This window comes from Taeniopygia guttata, chromosome Z (genome assembly GCF_048771995.1).
Source record: "Taeniopygia guttata chromosome Z, bTaeGut7.mat, whole genome shotgun sequence".
NCBI lineage: Eukaryota > Metazoa > Chordata > Aves > Passeriformes > Estrildidae > Taeniopygia > Taeniopygia guttata.
In genome coordinates, this window is record NC_133063.1 from 55,209,904 (window position 1) to 55,228,810 (window position 18,907).

At 40.1% G+C, this 18,907-nt stretch overlaps 1 protein-coding gene across 5 annotated transcripts in view; it reads left to right on the plus strand.

Moving 5' to 3' along the window:
- Positions 1-6,688, plus strand: part of DDX4 (DEAD-box helicase 4) — an 87,352-nt gene extending 80,664 nt beyond the window's left edge. For 4 of the 5 annotated variants that reach the window (XM_072922773.1, XM_072922772.1, XM_072922774.1 and 1 more), the window contains 4 exons: positions 2,024-2,164; positions 3,379-3,472; positions 5,036-5,114; positions 5,945-6,688. In XM_072922773.1, coding sequence (XP_072778874.1) covers positions 2,024-2,164; positions 3,379-3,472; positions 5,036-5,114; positions 5,945-6,544 — 914 coding nt within the window. In that variant the 3' untranslated portion in view covers positions 6,545-6,688. The remainder of the gene's footprint in view (positions 1-2,023; positions 2,165-3,378; positions 3,473-5,035; positions 5,115-5,944) is intronic. The other variant, XM_072922775.1, reaches the window with a different exon arrangement.
- The last annotated feature ends 12,219 nt before the right edge of the window (positions 6,689-18,907 follow it).

Here is an 18,907-nt window from a genome sequence, read left to right on the forward strand (position 1 = left end):
TTATAAGTTTTATGCATGTCCTTGGAAGGATCCACCTTCAGCTTGTGGAAAAGTATGGTGGAAATTTTCTGTTGAAGTATTGTTACTATCAATTTTATATTAAAAGCAACCTTGGAAATAACAGCAAAATAAGCTGCCAAGGAATAGTTTCTATGGACATCATTTTAGATCAGTTTTTTCAGATGTGTTTGATTTTCTGCGCTTGCCATTGCTTTTCTGGTCTGGAGGCTGATAGCATAAATTTAAGCATACTCCTAATCTCTACCTCAGGAATAGTGTCCATACAATCTGGCAGTGTAGTGGTATCTGTCCAAATCTTCTTTAGTTTAAATCTCAGCAGAAGCTTTCATGAAAAGTGTTTGGGTGACCTAAACTTTTCTTCCTATATAGTTTATGAAGAAAGCTGTTGGATCATTCAGTGCTTCAGAATTAGTTTTTTTTCCTCCCTTCTTTAGACATTAAATTACTCAGAAACCAACATAATAGGGAAAACTGTGCAGATTACTAAATCTCACAAAAATAATTAGCTTTCTCTTTCACATTTAAAATTTACCAGGAATTGCCCTGGTCTGAACTGGATAGCCATAAGAAACAAGCATCACAAGATTTCTAACTCTGAAAACTTTGCAAAAGAGATTGTGTTGGGTGCCTGATAACAATGCACCTAACACAATGTATCTAACACAATGCACCTAACACAATGCACCTAACACAATGCACCTAACACAATGCACCTAACACAATGCACCTAACACAATCTCTTTTGCAAAGTTTTCAGAGTTAGAAATCTTGTGATGCTTGTTTCTTATGGCTATCCAGTTCAGACCAGGGCAATTCCTGGTAAATTTTAAATGTGAAAGAGAAAGCTAATTATTTTTGTGAGATTTAGTAATCTGCACAGTTTTCCCTATTATGTTGGTTTCTGAGTAATTTAATGCTGACTGCTTTGTGCAGGATCATCTATGAGACATGGAGCCTCATGTTACAGAGCTGTATTTCTCCATATTATTTGTAATGTAAAGCAGGCTGTGTCCCTTTTAGGACTTCAGATTATTTTCTTTAGAAAATTAGTTGTAAGAAAATTAAATGGCAAAATGTGTTGTACTGATGTTTTTTTGAGGCTTCTCTGATGTCATATGTTCTTGATAATAGTAGGACGTGGGGGTGTGTGCCAAGGTGACTTCGCTGATGGCCTTCTAGCACTAGAGCTTCACTTTCCCACCCTTGATTTAAGAGAAACTCAGTTTATTTTAACTTGGGACGTATTGCAGCAGATACATTTCCTGGGTGTTTCTTGATAGAACTGACTGAGGAAATAAGGTGACTTTGACTTTATGCACCAGAAAATGTTTTAGTGACTGTAATTTCTTATATGAAGATGCATTTAGTACTATTAGTAGACATAGCCTTCATACCCTGCTTAAAAAAATTTAAAGGGGAAGCACATAACATTAACTCCAATACTGGAGAATGTATTGGAAACGCTGAGTTCTATTCATAAAAGAAGTTTGAAACTTGGAAAAAATTCCTTTTGATTTTGACTTTCCTTTGACTTTATTGGGGTGATAACCCAGTGCTGATAGATGACATTCTTTTCGATGATCAGTGTTTAACTGCGTATAGTAGAAATATAGTTGAATTTCACAAGCTACAGAAATTATTTGAAGTTCTGAATTCCTGAGCCAACTATTTTGAGGAAATAAAGTTCTCAAAGCAGTGTTTTCAGTGGTAATCTGTAGGAGAACATAGTTCACCTATCTTTTATATTAGCAAAAATATTTGTATTTGGTTTTAAAAGTAAATATGTAATGGTTCAGGTTTTTGCCTCAAACTTTTAAGTAGTATTGATAAATATTGTTCAGTAATTTAGGTTTTGTCTTTTAAAGGACTGGTAAGATTGCTTTGTATTTCAAGTTACCTTTAAAATAGTTTGTATCTGTTATTGTAGAAGTTGCTAAATAATTGCATAGTTCCCTGATATAACATTACTTTTGTGTGTTTACATAAATTTTCTCCTAAAAAGATGAAACAGTGAACTCTGATGTTCTACAATACAGACTGAAGTCCTTACAGGCTAATACACAATATACTGTCCAGATCATGGCAAGCAACAAAGCTGGTGGAACCACTGGAGAGCCAAAAACCTTCAAGACTTTAAAATTTGGTAAGTAATAATCCAGGTTACTTCTATTTTAAAAAATGGGCTTGGAATTTAGAAATATGGGACATTGTTATCTAGGCATTTGTTAACTTCTGTTTGTTTTTTAAGTAGTGTTGAACCAAACAAGGAAGAATTTGCAATACTAGTTGAATTTAACTTAATATCAATGACAATCTCACAGACTAAAAAAACCCTCAGAATTAGAAGTCAACCCCAAATATCTTTATTTCATTGTCAGTAAAACAGTGGAGTACTATGGTTATTTGTGAAAGCAGCAGTATGTATGCTATCAGCTATGTGATGAGATGCCTAACAGTTCGTTAAAAAGTAGGCTTTTCCATCTGAGAGATTTATAATAACCACACATTGTGTTGCACCTGTTCTGGTATATAAGCTTAACTGGTAAAACAAGTGCAGAGGTTGTGGCCAGTGAGTGTGTAGGGAAATACCTTTTCCTATTTTGTACTACTTGTTTTAGCCAGATTTTACAAAGTATAATGGCAACAGATCAGAAGCTCAGACATTTAGACATTTCCTCATTTCAACTGCAGGAAGAATGTTCTCAGTATATTCTTAAATGCCTCCAGCACTCTGGTACTTGGAAATTAGCTCAGAAATCTGAGCAGTGTTTCAGTCAGAGTAACTGTATTTCTGTGTGTGTGTGTGTGTGGTTTAAAATCTTACCTTCTGCACTCAATTTGCTATTTATCTTTTTGTAACTGGTAGAAGTGTCATGGACCAGCAGATTTAGGTGAGCTTCAAATAGCAGGTGACCAAGAGGTGGTAGAGCCTTCATCCTAGGTTGCTGTCAAAGGTTGGCATGGTATGACCCTAAGCAGCCTGATCTAGGTTTAAAGTTGCTTGAAGTGATCTACAGAGATCCCCTCCAATCTAAGTTGCTTTGTGATTTTGTTAAATAAAGGAAGTTTTAAAATGTGATAAGTCTGTTTCTAAAACATCCTGAAAAGTATCATCATGACCTGGTTTTCTGGCTCAGTAACTGTGGCTTGTTGGATTCCAAATACCCATCTTTTGACTTGTCATAGAATGGGTATCCTACAGTATTCTGAGTAATTTTGGCTAGTTTTTGACTAATTAGAATTGTGCAATTAAGCGAATTGGATATTAAAAATTATCTGTCTTAAAGGAATACTTGAAGAAATGACAATGTGGACTAATTGGTGTTTTGGTTTTTCTTTCTTTGTTTTTGTCTAAAGATAAAGAAGATATCTTTTTTATTGCTATACCTGTTGAGATAAGCATTTTGTGTCTGATAGGCCTTTGGATAACGTGTGTTTTGAAAAAACATGTGTGAGTATATTTTCTACTGTCTAAAACTGAATGCAACCATTTAAAATTATGGGAAAATGTAAAATGGGAATTTTTATTTATTTTATAAATGCCTTTGTTGTGCTCAAAACCAATGTCTAAATAGAAAACAAGCAATTGAAGTTACAAATAAGTAAGTGTACAGGTTATACTTTGACTGCAGTTTATGTGCTGTAGTCCAAAAATAAGTACTAATTTTAGAAAGTTTAGTAAATTGAAACAAAATAAATGAGAGAAACAGATTTACATATCACATACATCAGTTTATGCAAAATGCTACGTACATGCCATTTGCAGTTCCATGATCATTTAAGTGAGGGAAGCAAACTTAAAATCAGTTTCTGAAAAATTAATAATTCCAGGAAATAAAGCGTTCTAGACACTTTTAATATGCTAGGATGGTACTAGGACATATTTCACACAGCCTCTATTGCTTATCTTACCTATATCTATGACTCTTATTAGTTTGTGATGCCTCCCTTGAGCTGCAAAGGAGTAAGAAAAAACCTAGAAATTGCATTCTGTGAAAACATTTGGATCTTGATCATTGAGTATGGATCTGTATAGATTATGAATTGTATTGATTATGGATCATATGATTATGAATCACATGATTCATAATCCTTTCATGTCAGGGCAGTCCCCTGACAGATTTGAATTTTTTTTCTCTGAGCATGGGGATCCAGTAACATTCCAAAGGTGACTGTAAGGCTTTTTTATAAGGTTATAAAATATTTTCACAAGAAAAGTGACTGAGTTGTTTGGCTGATGAGAAGGTTAAAATTCTGAACTATTTTGGGGCACTCCAAGCTATTGGAATAAAAACTGTTACTATGTGGAGAAGCATCAGGTAGTAAGTACAACTGAAGCAATAATTTCCATCCCTTTTACATCTTCACTTGTGTTGAGTATACTGAGTTTTTATGATAGTAAAAACCATTTTTTTATTCTGAAGGATACTTAGAGATGGAGTAGAATGTTTATATTCTTGTTTAGATAAAATTGTAATTTGAAAAGTCAAGCTAAGGACTGGTTTTCATTCCCTTGCCTCTCTGCCCAGTGTCAGTGAGTGATTAAATGAGTGAGCATCCTTTGTCTGCTGTTAATTTAGGAACTGAGTATAGCTCCAATGTGGTCTAGTGGTAGGGTCACTTTCCTTGAACAAAGGTCACCTGAGGTGGATTTTCACAGAAGAAACATCCTGAAAAATGATTGCAACAGTATACTAACTGTCTTATTTTGGCATGCTCTTATTTAATATAATATTTAATTGAGTAATATAATATAATAACACATAATATATGATATAATATAAAATGGCTTTTCTGCAATGTCTCTGTAACCCAAGAGATCTTGTTGAGATATTTTGTAATAAAAATCAGCATACAGGAAAACAGTTTTATTGAAAAGCATTGTGTTAATGTAGAAAAGACTTCCTTTCTGAAAGTTTGATACTTCAGCAGTATTTGGAATTTCTGGTGATTTGTTGATTCTTAATTACCTATTTCTTTCATAATTTGGCTAAAATTCCTTTCTCAATTATAGGTTTAAAAAGGTTTGCTGGCCTGATATACCAAATCCTGAAGAAAGCCTTGCAGTGGAATGGCCGCTTGCTTCATCTGTGGTAATAGCTGGAATTTTATGCATTAAAAAAGGGATCAAATGGAGAGAAAAGAAATAATTTTCTGGCAGTCGTTTTAGTAATCAAAACCCCCCCTTTGGAGCCTTTGTTGAGTTCCATTCTTCTTCTTAAATGCTACAAAATGCTCTTTGTAGTATTCTAAAATAATAGAGAAGATGCATCTTCATAAAGTTTATTCATCTAATTCATATAGGACATTGAGAAATAATGTTTTAAAGTGACAAAGTGGTAGGTGGACATGGTTCATTTGTATAAATTAAATTTGCATAGTTTATTGAGGTTTCCACACCTGCATGCCTCCTCTCTTCTCCACAAAAAAATGTCTTACAGCATATAGTAAGATTTGGTATATTGCTGTATTACCAGTTCTGTCTTTTTATTTTTTGAATATTTATTCCTTATTAAAGTTTTGATGTTTATTTGAATGGAGTGAAGTTCACCAGGTTTACACAAAAGTGTAATTTGTGGATAATGGGATTTATACCTTTTACTCAAAAATGTCTGGTTAGATGAGAAAAGATGGACACAATCCAAACCTGATTCTGAGCCTTCAGTGAAATCCATAATATCATTAAGTATAGAAAACCTAATATGAAAGTGTTTAATGAAAATTGACAGAATAACATTGCCTTTTTTAGTACTCATTCACATGTAACTGCATCCCATCTGAAAAGCATGTGAATTCTTTACTAGTGCAAGTCTGAAATTGCTAGTTAAACAGAGCTCAAATAGCAATAATTTATTTATTAAAAATGAACTGATACATTATCTATCCCTTTATAACTTTCCAATTTATCTCTTTGTATTGACAGAATAATTCATTTTTGAAGAGAATGTCATCTCAGACTAAAACTGTAGATTTTGAAGACATACATGTTTTGGAATATTGTTTTCCTGAAGAAAGTCAGGAAGGATCACTACTAATAAATTATGAAAACCGTGTTTCTGAATGTACTGATATTAATACAAAAGGCACAACTAACAGAGATGAAAAGATACTGCATAATGAAGAGAACAAAGCTGCTAAAAGTTTTCCCCCATCTATGCCTTATATAATTACTGATCAATTTACCAGAAGTCAAATGCATTCAGCTTTGATACCAGTGAAGGAAGTTCAGCCCTTAGAAGTGGTGGCAAATGATATATGTGGATCTCAGCAGAATCCAATTAAAAATGAAGAAAACGATGATGAGGAAGTTTTAAAGCTGGAAGATTTCAGTGAAAAAACACTGTTCAATCCATATCTTAAAAATTCAGTTAAAACAAGGGAATTTCTTGTTTCTGAGAGCTTGCCAGAACACAGTATGGATGAATGCAAAAGCCAATCAAGTGTCTGGTCTCCTATTCAACCAAATGTTCCAGGACAATCCTACATAACAGTGGACATGTTCAGGCTGGCCAAAGGTCAGTAGCATGAGAGAACACCATCGTAAAATCCCTCTGTGAGATATCCCTTGGCACTGCTGCTCACAGGCATTCACATGTTCTAAGGTGGCTGATCTCAGTTAATTCAGATGGAAACATCCTCTTCTTTCAAATAGTTGTGAAATAATTTTTTACACACTGTGTACACATGAGAGTTCACTTTCAGTGTGGATGTTTGAGGTTTTTATTGTTTTGGTTTTTTTGTTTGTTTGGTTTGGTTTTTTTTACCAAACATGCCAGTGATGAGACAAAAGAAAAAGCTTTTGTTATTTCTTCTTAGCTCTCCTATCTCAACCTGCTAGAACAAACTGATATTTGCTGCAGGAGCATCCAGCGGTGCAAGCAGCTCATCTCTCTCTCCCCACACAACCAATTCCCAAGGCTCACCTCTGATGGGGAAACATGGGCAGACTTGAACAGAGTCAGAATCTGCCAAATCCTTCCCTCAGTTACATGAAGCAGAACTACTGTCCTGTTCTTATTTCCCTTAATTGTTTATCATCTAGTTTTATATATCATGTTCCTCTTGTTTTACTATTTTCTAGATTTCAGGAGTTGTCTATTTGTATCCTGACTCTTGAAGTAGTAGTTTGGCATATAGTTTCTTGTCTTTAATGAGAGTATATTTGCTATGTTATCTGCATTTTGGAAAATGTGTTATGCTTGCTATGTTGCTTCCTTTCCTTTCTCATGGTTTTAATAGTCCTCAGCATTTTGTGCTGTTTGTTTTTGTTTCTTTTCTTTGTTTCCTAAAAACAAACAGGAGAAACAAAGACTTAAAACTGCTTATTGAGGAATATCTTCTTACCTTCTTGTTCTGTGCTTCTAATTTGTTTCAGTTTAAAACTGTGTTTCTCAGTTGAGATTTTGATATTTTGAGCTGAAAAAAATATCTACTAAATATGTCATATTGTGTTAGAATAAACACTGTGTTAAGAAGTTATTTTTCAGGGAGGTAATGAAAAAACACTAAGTCTATAAAATCTTCCCAGATATTCTCTGGTAATTGATTTAGGATTAGGTATTTCTACATGAAGGATATTAACTTTCGTCATTTGTTATATGGTTTTGTTAAGTCATAAATCTAATTATAGTTTCCATTTTAGAAATCAGCAGTAAACACTCAATCACACTAATTTTTTAACAAGAAAGAGGCCATTATTGTATAACTCTTAGTGAAATACTCTGCTGAATAGCAAGTTTAAAAAGATAGAGTCAAATGAATTGTATTAGAAGGGGGTGTTCAGTTTGACACATATGGGGTATATGGCAATTTTAAGACTTCGAGCTATTTTTACAGTGTTTAGAGGCTTGATGTCATCAGTCTTGTTTACACAGGATTGTAGTTTGCACAGTTACAGATTTCTTCCAGGGTGAAAAAAGATACAGGAGTTATGGGGATAGAAAAATGAGAGACAAATGTAAATAGGATTAGAAAGTGTTTCCTTTCTGTGCAGAAAGAGGAGTAGAAGAATTGAAATTATATTGTAAGCATGAATGAGGAGGCTGAGCCTTTCCCTGGATGCAGTGGCTATTACTTGTATTGTTTTGGTGAAAACAGTGTAACATTTTGCATTTAGGATCTTTTTCTATAGTTTGGAAGCTGCTTTAACTTAGAACAATGTTCCTCTAGTTGTCAAGAAAGGATGGGAAAACAATTTCTGCAAGTGTTCCTTCGCCAGCTACACTGATTTCCACCTCTCATGTTTGTTGGATCACTTTCTCAACCACAGTGCTCCAAGATGAAATGCATATATGTTTGCACTTATAAGCCCTAGCTCAGTTAGGTAAGTCATACTCTGAAATTAGGACAAAGGTTTGGTTAGGTCAGTGCTTTTTTTCTGCTTCTTCAGTTGGTTCTAGACTTCTCACTCACAGTGATGTTGTTGTCTCCCTGGGCTCAGAACTCACTTATTCCATCACAGTAATATTTTCCTTAAATCTCAGTGTTTGTTTTAATATCACAATATATAAAAATAAACACATGCTGTCATGGTTTGACGCTGGCACAATGCCAGCGCCCCATGAAAATGCAACTTACCAATCAACTGCTGTGAAATGCGATAGAGAACAGAGCAAAGCAGGCCAAACTTAATAACAAAGGAAAGACTTTATTACACTACTACTAATAACATAAAGGGGAAGAAAAAGGAAAAAAAAAAAAAACCACACAAACTTCAAAATGAAAACCTTCCAAAACATTCCTCCTCCCACCACCCAACTCCAACATACCACAACGAGACCCATTTAGATCCTTAATCCAGTTTTCACCCTTCAATATAATCAGTACTGAATCTATCGGGGAAGAGAGGAGTCCCCCTTGCACCACAGACCCCCAGGAAACACAGCTGCCACCTCTTGTGTTTCCAATGTCACACGTGGCACTGCCCAGACACACCGGCCAGTGTGACACTCTCCATGTCACAGTGCTCTCACCACCGTGCATGGACAGAGACTGCTTATAGGGCCCCTTTAAGGATGCTTTGCCAAGGACCACCAGGAACAACAGTCCAGTATCACAATTTGGGACTAGAGTCCCCCTCATTTTCCCCTGGGGCCGAGAATCCAAGGACAGAGATCTCCTTCTCTTCTTCTCTGAAGATGGAGGGCATCCTCACACCCTCCTCAGCTCTCTCTGTCCATTCCAAAACTGGTAGTTGCTGAAGAAGGTCTCTTGGCTCACCAGTGCATCCCCCTAAAATGCAGTCCCTCTTGAAAGAAGGAGTGGTTCAGTCTATGGTAAACAAGCAGAGTCCAGCCAAAAGCCACTCCATCATCTCCCCCCAACCTTCTTCTCTGAACATCTGAGGTCCCAGGCCGTCTCTCTTTCCTTCAAATTGAGGAGGAGTAATATTTCATAAAGCCTTCATTTCACAGGAAAGGGTTAAAATTCCCGGACTCCCCGGACGGCTGAAATCTCAGCCCAGGACTCCGTCTCCCATCTCCCACGCTGGGCATCTTCCCCCCCCCTTCTCCTTCTCCTCCGCCGGCAAACTCCCAGGTGTCTGCTGGCTCTCTATCTCTTTTCCCTCTAGCTTAGGGGAGGGGGAACAAAGACATCCCAGATGTTCTCCACCCTTCCGTCCACAGGAGCTGACCCAACCGGTTCCGATCCTTCACCCCCTGGCCTACCTGTGCAGGCCGCATGGCTCCCCTCCCCCACCCAGCCCGGGCTGGCGGGGAGGTCCGTACCTTGTGATGACCGGAACCAAAGAAGAACGAGTTCTCCTGGGAATTCCGCTTTTAACCCCTCTGTGTTCTCAGAGGCGTGTCCACCTTCAATTGGTCACCCCAAGTGTCAGTATCCAAACCTGACCCCTGATTGAATTGACCTCTTCCTTCCAAAAAAAAATTCTCTTCCCGTGTCAAACCATGACACATGCAGAGATATTTTGGGCCTTTCTAGGAATTGTTTAGCAGCCATATGAAGGCTAAATATTCTGAGTTGCGTGTTTGAGACAGGTAAAAGTGAAAATAATGCAACCTTTAAGGGATCATTAGAAAGGGGAGGTTCATGCTGAGTGGCTTGGCTAGGTTATCCTTGTAGCAATTCTTAGGCTCTGGAGGATAAGTATATCCTTCTTTTTTATCACACTTTATTTCCTTCCCTATTGATAGTCTACTTTCCTCTCCTCATTTTTCTACTTCCCTTCCCCATTATTTTCTGAGAAAAAGCAAAATGCTGGAAGTGAGCTCAATACATTCCAGAAAGTAAGGCTGCCTTTTGCATGTGTTTTGGAATGAAAGCTTCTTGTACTTTGTTTATTTTGTAAGAAAGAGTTGTACACTTTCTTACCTTTTGCAATTTGTCTTTCAAACTAACACTGTGAACCATTAAAAAATTAAAACTGAACAAATGTGCAAATTTTTTTTTTATTTACACTGAATGCACCATTTAGACATTTTATATTTTCTTATACATATAGATACGTCTAACTTTGGACTGCTGTGAACTGTTTATAGGAAGAATGGGCTTTAGTCATAGTATTTTTCTACAGCCACAATTTGAGTTGGTAACTTCCTCTGAATATTCAACAACAAAAGTATTATTCCACTTGGGTTGTTATTCAGGCAAGAAAAATAAGTTTCCAAGTCAGTTTGTTAATGAAGCAGGTACTTATTAGACAGCACTAATTCCTGGGGGCAGACAGCGGTCTGAAAAAATCAAGAGGAGCTCAGCCCAGGTGCTGTTTGCCACAGCCGAGGACTAATGAGCATTTGTTAGATTATAGCATGGCTGGTGAGGGAGGGTGGGATGCACCACCTCAATCCACCCCATGACTAAAGCCAGTTTCTCTGGGCATGCTACCCCAGACAGCACTACAGGCTTGGGTCAGAGTGGCTGGAAAGCTACCCCATGGAAAAGGGCCTGGGGGCACTGGTGACAGCAGCTGGACATGAGCCAGGGTGTGCCCAGGTGGCCAAGGGGGCCAGTGGCATCCTGGCTTGGATCAGCAATGGTGTGGCCAGCAGGACCAGGGCAGGGATTGTCCCCCTGTGCTGGGCACTGGTGAGGCCACACCTCGAGTGCTGTGTCCAGCTCTGGGCCCTCACTGCAGGAAAGACACGGAGGAGCTGGAGTGAGTCCAGAGAAGGGCAATGGAGCTGGGGCAGGGTCTGGAGCACAAGTCCTGTGAGGAGCAGCTGCGGGAGCTGGGGGTGTTTATCCTGGAAAAAAGGAGGCTCAGGGGAGACCTTATCACTCTCCACAACTGCCTGAAAGGAGCCTGTGGCCAGGTGGGGGTTGGCCTCTTCCTCTAAGGAGGAAATGGTAGGATAAGAGGAAATGGCTTCAAGTTTTGATAGGAAGGGTTTAGATTGGCTATTAGGAAAAACTTCTGCACCAAAAGGCTTGTCTTGCATTGGGCTAAGCTGCCCAGGGAAGTGTTTAAGTTACCAACCTGGGGGTATTTAAAAGTTATGCGTGTGTGTGGCTCTTGGGGACATAGTTTCATAGTAAACTTGGGTTCATACTGGTTTACAGTTAACAGTTGGGTTAACAGTTGGACTTCATGATTTTACAGGTACTTCCAGCCTAAAGAAGTCTATGACAATAGAGGGCACATTCAAAACATAATGCACTATTGATGTTACTTTTCCCCACAGGGCAGAAAGGAGCTGAGAACTTAATGAGATCTGAAATCTGATCAGAGTTTTTGTAGGTGCAGCCACACATACCATTCCTCAACACAAAGATTACATTAGAATTACCTCTGTGCTGTTCTAACGTACTCAACACACTAATTTCTTGCTTGTTCAGAGCTTCTTTTCAGCTAGTTGTCAATTTCTTGTATTAGTATCTGATCTCCCCCCCAACTTTTTGTCTCTCTAATGTCCCTTCATTCTTCATTGTCTCCTTCTGTCTTGTCCTCCCTTACATGAGGAGCTGTTCAGCTGCCATATATTATGCATCCTTGCTGTGAGAAGAAAATATGTTGCACGGCACAGTTAAAGAAAGTTGAAATGCACTTTCTTTCTCTAGCGTTTGCAAAAGGAGAGAACCTCCAGATGCAGACTTTTCAGAAAAGGAGAGGAGTTGGCCCTGTCATTGCTGCAAGGTGGTGTAGCTTCATCACAAGCAATGCAGTTATGCAGATATATACATACATCCTGTGCATATACATACATGCATCTGTGTAACTACACTGATTCCTTTGAGAACTGCTGTTGAACTGCTTGTGTACACCTGAGCATATCCATGTGTGTACGTGCCTGAGCCCAGACACTGTGAGGTGTCATAATTAACCTAGCTTGTGCTGAACTGCTGACAGAGAAGGAAGGAGTTGATGTGATTTATGTTGCTACATCACGTCATTCACCAGCACACATGGCATTACAGTCTGCTTCAATGCTGGGATCCTCTGTTTTGCATGGAGTCTGGCATAAGAGTCCACAAGGTCCTGGCTCTTGCCCAGAAACCCTAAGCCATGTTTGTGCTGTATCTGTTGATTTAGATTGATGTGCCTTGTTGCTGAGTTTAGTGCGTGAGGAGGTGACTGGCTCCCTCCATTCACAGTTTAGTGTGAACCAGTACTCGGACAGTCTGGATGCTCAGGAAGCTTTAGACACATAGAGGCTCAAGGCAGAGCTTCATGGTAGGAATATCATCCATTGCTTGCTCCCATGATACAGGTAATTGTTAAGATCAGTAGTAAGATGGTAACTTTGATCCCTTGTGATTGCAGCTATGCTAGGCAAGGCAACTCTCATGGTTGAGTAGATCTGTGCAAACACAGCCACCTTAGGGTATTAATACTGGACACATTTTAAAATGGCACTGAAGGGCTGGGCTGAGGCTCTTTGCAGCCTCAGATGAACTGCAGTGCACACATTGTGATGTGGTCATGAAAGCAACGCTTGGTCTGGTGTTTTTTTGCAGCTGAATGGTACCATATACTTTGGCCTTACGTTGACAGGGATTAGAAATATCACAAGAAAAGATAGTGAGTCAACTGAAGAATAAACAAAATCATGCTCCTTAGGATTGTAAGGGATAATTTACGAATATTTATTCAATAGTTTTATCCTTTGCTAGTAGCTATTCTGAAACAGTCAGATAAGATATCCTTCTAAAGGTCACTCAAAAAAAAACCCCACAGAGCTTATATAGCATAAATTATTTAAGGCTATATGAAAGCTCCTTGTAAACAGATGAAATGGATACTAATTTAAGCTAATGTCTGAGTTGCTTTGCTCTGGCATCAATCTGCTGCAAAGATAGTAAAAGTTTTGTTCTACTGGTCTGTGTTAATGTTTGGCATATTAATAACAGGAAGCAAGGCACATTCTCACTGCAGGTGAATATTGAGCCCATAAGAATGTGAGCTTATTGCAAGTAAAGGTAGTTGTTAACTTCAGCCTCTTCTCTCTCCTTGCAAAACAGAAGTCAAATATACAGACATCTTGTGGTGTTTCTGTAGAAAGGCTGGAAATTGCCTTGCCTTTGTTATCTACTCTTGCCTCCTTGCATAACTAAAGGAATTTATATGTCCTGTGAACAAAGGATGACATTTGTAAACAGAGCTGACAAAAAATCATTAAGCATTGTTTTATTGTTTTTGTAGCATGACTTGTTCTTAGTCATACTGTTTATTATACGTATTTATTCCAAAATACTGTTATTAATTCCAAAATACTTCTCATATACAGGTTGTGTTTTGCTGTCTGAGAATTATGGAGAAGGCTCTGAGCAAAATATTGTTAATTTCATCTGTTACATCTTTCTTCTACTTTGCATGATTTTTCTTCTCAGTATTTGACAAAAATTTTATTATTTGAGTGAACTTGGACTAATTTGCCTGTTCTTTTACTGGGCTTTCTAATGATTATTTTGTTTGCTTTTTTTCTATAGAGTAAATAATCATTTTACTGCTGCCTCACTATTTAATTAAGAACTACTGTTTTATCTAGGTCTCTGGAACTCAGGACATTAATATGAAGAGTAACAATAAAAAAATTGGAACAGGTGTTTGACTAACACATTCTTCTGTGAATCAAGATTTTAAAAATATATTGATTTTTCAAGAATATCAACACATGAATAGAAACAGATGTGCATACTTATGCTGTAGATTTATCATATCAGCACCCTAACAGGAAACTTGAAAAGTAAACATCATGATTATTTAGTCCTGCCCATTTGTAGCAGTCTGGAGAAAAGACTAATGGCTCAAAATAACTGAAGTGCATGCTCAGAGCAGGGAACAGAGCAAGTTCTGGGTGGGTGGTGCAGCCAGTGCTCCACCCCCACCCACTGGAGCCTGTGGCCCAGCCCCAAAGTGGCTACCAAGCCACTACCTCCCACCCCCGTGCCCCACAACTTCCTTTTCTCAAAATCTGTGTTACCTAAAATTGGAGTTTGCTAAGTGAGAGCTTTGTGAAGCGCTTTACTTTAATTGGATGTTGCTTTAAAATTTGCAAAGTATTTTATTCTCTAAAGTTTGCAAATAAGAGCTATTCAACCCCGTGAGAAGTTTGTTGTCTTCTAAGGGTGTTGAAATACTGCAGCCCTTTCAAACACTCCATGACTGAGTTCAGGGGGCATAACACCATCCCTATGCTGTACTTCCTTCAGCTCTAAAAGAGACAAGTGCAGGAAATGCTCTCACCAGACAGAAAGGGGCAGAGTTTCAAACCAGTCATGTATCTAACTTTACCTGAGAGGTTAATACGCCAGGGTGCAAGCTGTCCTCAGATGGCCCAACTACAGATTACAGATGTCCTTTCCCAGGCTCCTGAATTACTCAGGTTATTCAAGTGAGCTTTGGGAACATGGAGGAGGGTTAGCCCACAGCTCATTCACTGGGGGATGAGGATTCTGGGAGAGTTGCCCAGTGTGTGCTCAGTAACAGAACAGAACATTTGAGGCTGCAGTGAGCTTGTTTGCCAATTCTAGCTGTCAAAGAAACTATGCTATAATATGGTGGTTTATATTTTAAAAATGCTGATTTAACATTGACTAGTCCAATTGAATGGTGAGGTCAAGACTTTTGAGCTTGAATGTCTGCTACCAACATCTTTCTCAGCCTCTTAGGTTGCCTTGATTTCCAGACATTGCTTAACACCACACTGATGAGTAGCAAGTCTGCTGAGCCTACTAGTACATTGTTTCAGTTTCAGCGTATGACCTGATAGAACTGAAGTTTCTGAGAAGTCATTTCTTGGAAAAGTAGCCTTGTATTTCCTGGGTTTGTCATTACTCTGTTCAGAATGCAATAGCCTAGCCAAGGCTAATTTATGCAGAATTTTCACCACTACATGAGCAACTGTATATCTAATGGAATTTAACAAAGAAGTAACACTTTTCATAGCCACAGAAATATTATGCAAGAGTATCTAGGGATGTCAGACACAATGAGCATAAGATTATAATCACAGTTAATGCTCTGGATGTCTACTTAGACCATCATTGAGCTGAACCAAACACTTTGTTCTGAAGTAAAAGAGCATAAAATACTTTCTAAAATGTTACTATGGCAAATTATGTCCTAATGTAAGAAATTGCTTTATTATACCAAATGAGCCCAGTATGATTCTGCAGTGAATCTTCTCATAGCCAGTGTCTGCTAAGTCTGGACATGGACTCTGTGCTTTATTTCTGTTACCGTCTTAAAAAGTGAGCTGAGAGGGCTTGAGTTGGGAGGGGTTTTAGTTTTTGTTTCTTTTTCCTATTTGGTTATGTTTTGTTCCCTTTTAGTGTAGGAATTTATGCTAGCATCAATAATTTATGAGCTACAGGTATGTTTATTTACAAAATATGTTTCTAAATCCTCTGAACACAAAAAGGTTTGAACAGTGGGGGATGGTGTCTTTGCTCTGAATGTAAAGTTTTGTCACTAGCATACTGCCCAGAAATGCTCATACCCAGCTGTGTTCATGGCTTGCTTCCTGCTTCTCTCTCCCATGACCTTTCACCTCCTTCAAACATGCTCCAGGCATTTGCTTTAGTCTATAGCTACTTTTTTGTTTTGTTTTATAGCTTGGCTCACAAAGAGGCTTGGATTATTGCTTGTCTTTAGGGACTGCATCTCTCTTCTGCTCTTGCTTTTATTTTCTGGAAAGCTTAGTTGTTTTAAGAGCTTTAAAGCTGATTAAAGGCTTCTACAGTTCTTGGGCCAGACAAGGTTTCCCAACATCTGGTCTGCAAGGAAGGAAGCAGGGGAGTGTTGAATCATTTTGGGTGAAAAGGAACACACAGGAGTTTAGATTTTGCTTTTTTCACCTTTTTTCCAGCACACAGGGCTGGTTCTCTGTAAGCACTATCTTCATTAAGTAAAGGATAATCCTGGGAATAAGCTGTCCATTATGTCTTCTGATGATCTACGGTGAGAGGGAGTGGAGCTGCTTGAGCTCAAATAGGGGCTGACACCATCCTTAGCTGCCATCCCTTTTTACCTTTCCTGCACACATTCCCACTTCCCCAACCCCATTGTTTCAATGCAAAACTATCATACAAATTGCTGTGAAATTACCTTAGCCTTGGGTTTATTAGCAGGTCTGCTCATTTGTAGATATGGACCAGGTTCCTGATCTAGGGTAGCAACAAGGTAGCTCAGTTCTCAGGGACTGAGCTGGCAGTGCTGTGTCTAATATAGATAAGAACACAGCTGTGTGGGGTAAATCCCTCATGATACTGCTTGTTTTGTGGTGACTTAGGGTTTTTTTTGTTGCCATGTCCTCAGATAAATTCTTGAATGCATTGTCTCCAGCTTGTGGTTGTTTTCCCATGACGGAGGTTTAATTTTGTAAGGATTGATTTTTTTCTTTCATTATAGGGCTAGCTAGAGATTGTCTCTATAGCCACATGTTGTGCAAGGTGTCTGTTTACTTGAGTTTTTGTGACCAAGTCTGAGTTTCACTGCCTTTAAAGGACTTTCTATTCTGTCAGTGTTTGTTTGTTTTTGGTGTATCTGTGCTGACATTTTTATTTAAGTTATTCCACATGCTGCACTTTCACAGAGTCTGACCTTTTTCCTGCATTACAGACAACCTAATTTTAAAGGCTGACACAAGATCTCTTATTCTTCAAGCTCATAAAATTATTCCATTTGTTTCCATTTACAGATGTGGATCTCTGCATTATCTATCTCAATGGCATTAATTTATATAAATAAGTAAAATGGAGAGGCTTTCTGACACATGCAAGAATGTTAATAGTTTCACTTAAGGAAGACATCCAGCAGACTCCAGAGGAGTAAAAACACATGCAGCAAATGGAGCATAATGGGGATGTACTAGAAGAGCTGTGCCCTGAGCAGGCTCTAGAGACATCTCCTATTGCCCTAGAGCTATTTGGCAAGCTCTTGTGTCTGAGAGAAGAAGGTGGGGAGGGAAGGAGGGACACTCTTCAGGTGTCTGGCTGAACATAGCAAGTTTTGTGTAATACATGATAAAGGACAGTCAGAGAATGCTTCGAAGTTTATTACAGTGACTCCATTTAGGAAAGTTGCCTTAGTACCGAAATAGGCAGTGTGCATGGTGGGGTGAACCCCACGGGTCTTTGGCAAAAGAACATCCATGGCTGCACGTTGCACCAATGACGCATCTCCTCAAAACGGGAAAAAGCTGCATCAGTTCAAGGAGGAAGAGCTGTGCTACCACAGGTTTAGTCCAGAAATGATCTTCAGGAGCCTCGTGTTTTTTCCCAAAGCACTTGGGTCAGTGGTGATCACTTATCTGAACAGAGCAGGGCAGTGATTCAGGCTGCAGCAGTGCAAGAGAACAGGCTTCCTGTCAGCAAACCCCAGCACATCTATCAGCAGGTTCATCAGCCCGTGGGGACAAGGAACCGGTAATTGGGCCTCTTTCATGTCGACCGGCTATTGTGAGGCTCCATCCGGGGCATGGTGTGCCAAGTGGGCTCTGGGATACTGACCTGCTTGGCAACAGGCAAGTGCTGAGCCTGCCCTGCCCTGGGTTGATGACTCAGAATTGCGGAGAACTCAGGATGAAGAGCCTTAACAAGGGTCAGGGCTTTTGCTCACCAAGGGAGAGGAAGAAGAGAAACCAAGGGGACTTTTGCTCAACTCCTAGAAAATAAATATTGAAACCTTTCAGGAGCTTGCAGCAGTCAGCCTGCCGGCTATTACAAGCAACACGTGCTGCCCTCTCCTGGCACGGTCCTGGTGGCCTGAGGGGCCCCGGGGTGCCGGGCCGCGGCTGCTCTGCCCCTGAAGCGCCCTGAGTGGCCAGGAGTGGGCTGTGCCGGGCTGGGCTGGGCCGGGCCGGGCTGGGCCGTGCTGGGCCGGGCTGTGCCGTGCCGGGCCGGGCTGTGCCGTGCCGTGTCGTGCCGGGCCGGGCTGGGCTGGGCTGGGCCGTGCTGGGCTGGGCTGGGCTGTGCCGGGCTGGGCTGTGCCGTGCCGGGCCGGGCTGGGCTGTGCCGTGCCGGGCCGGGCTGGGCTGGGCCGTGCTGGGCCGGGCTGGGCTGGGCTGGGCTGTGCCGGGCTGGGCTGTGCCGTGCCGGGCTGGGCTGGGCCGTGCTGTGCTGCCGAGAGCAGCGGATCTGGAGCGCGCTGCCAGGTACTGCCCAGGCTGCCCCACTGCCCCAACACGACGGGGCTCCTCGCTGTTCCCAGTATGTGTCTGCTCAGCTACATCCTAATGAGTGCCCCAGGCACTCACAGCCCTGCGGGACATTCTCTGAGCAGCTTTATTCCAGATTCTGGTGCCCAGAACCTGTAACAGGCCTGGATTAACAGGCTGTGCCAGCAGCAGCAAAGGCCCAGCTGAGAGTTGCTATGTGGCTCCTGAAGAGCTGTCCTCTCACGGAAACTTGTTGCTGGCCCCTGACCCAGCTCAGTGCACAGGCTGGCTGTGTGACTCAAGAGTCATCAAAAAAGGAAAGCCAAGGC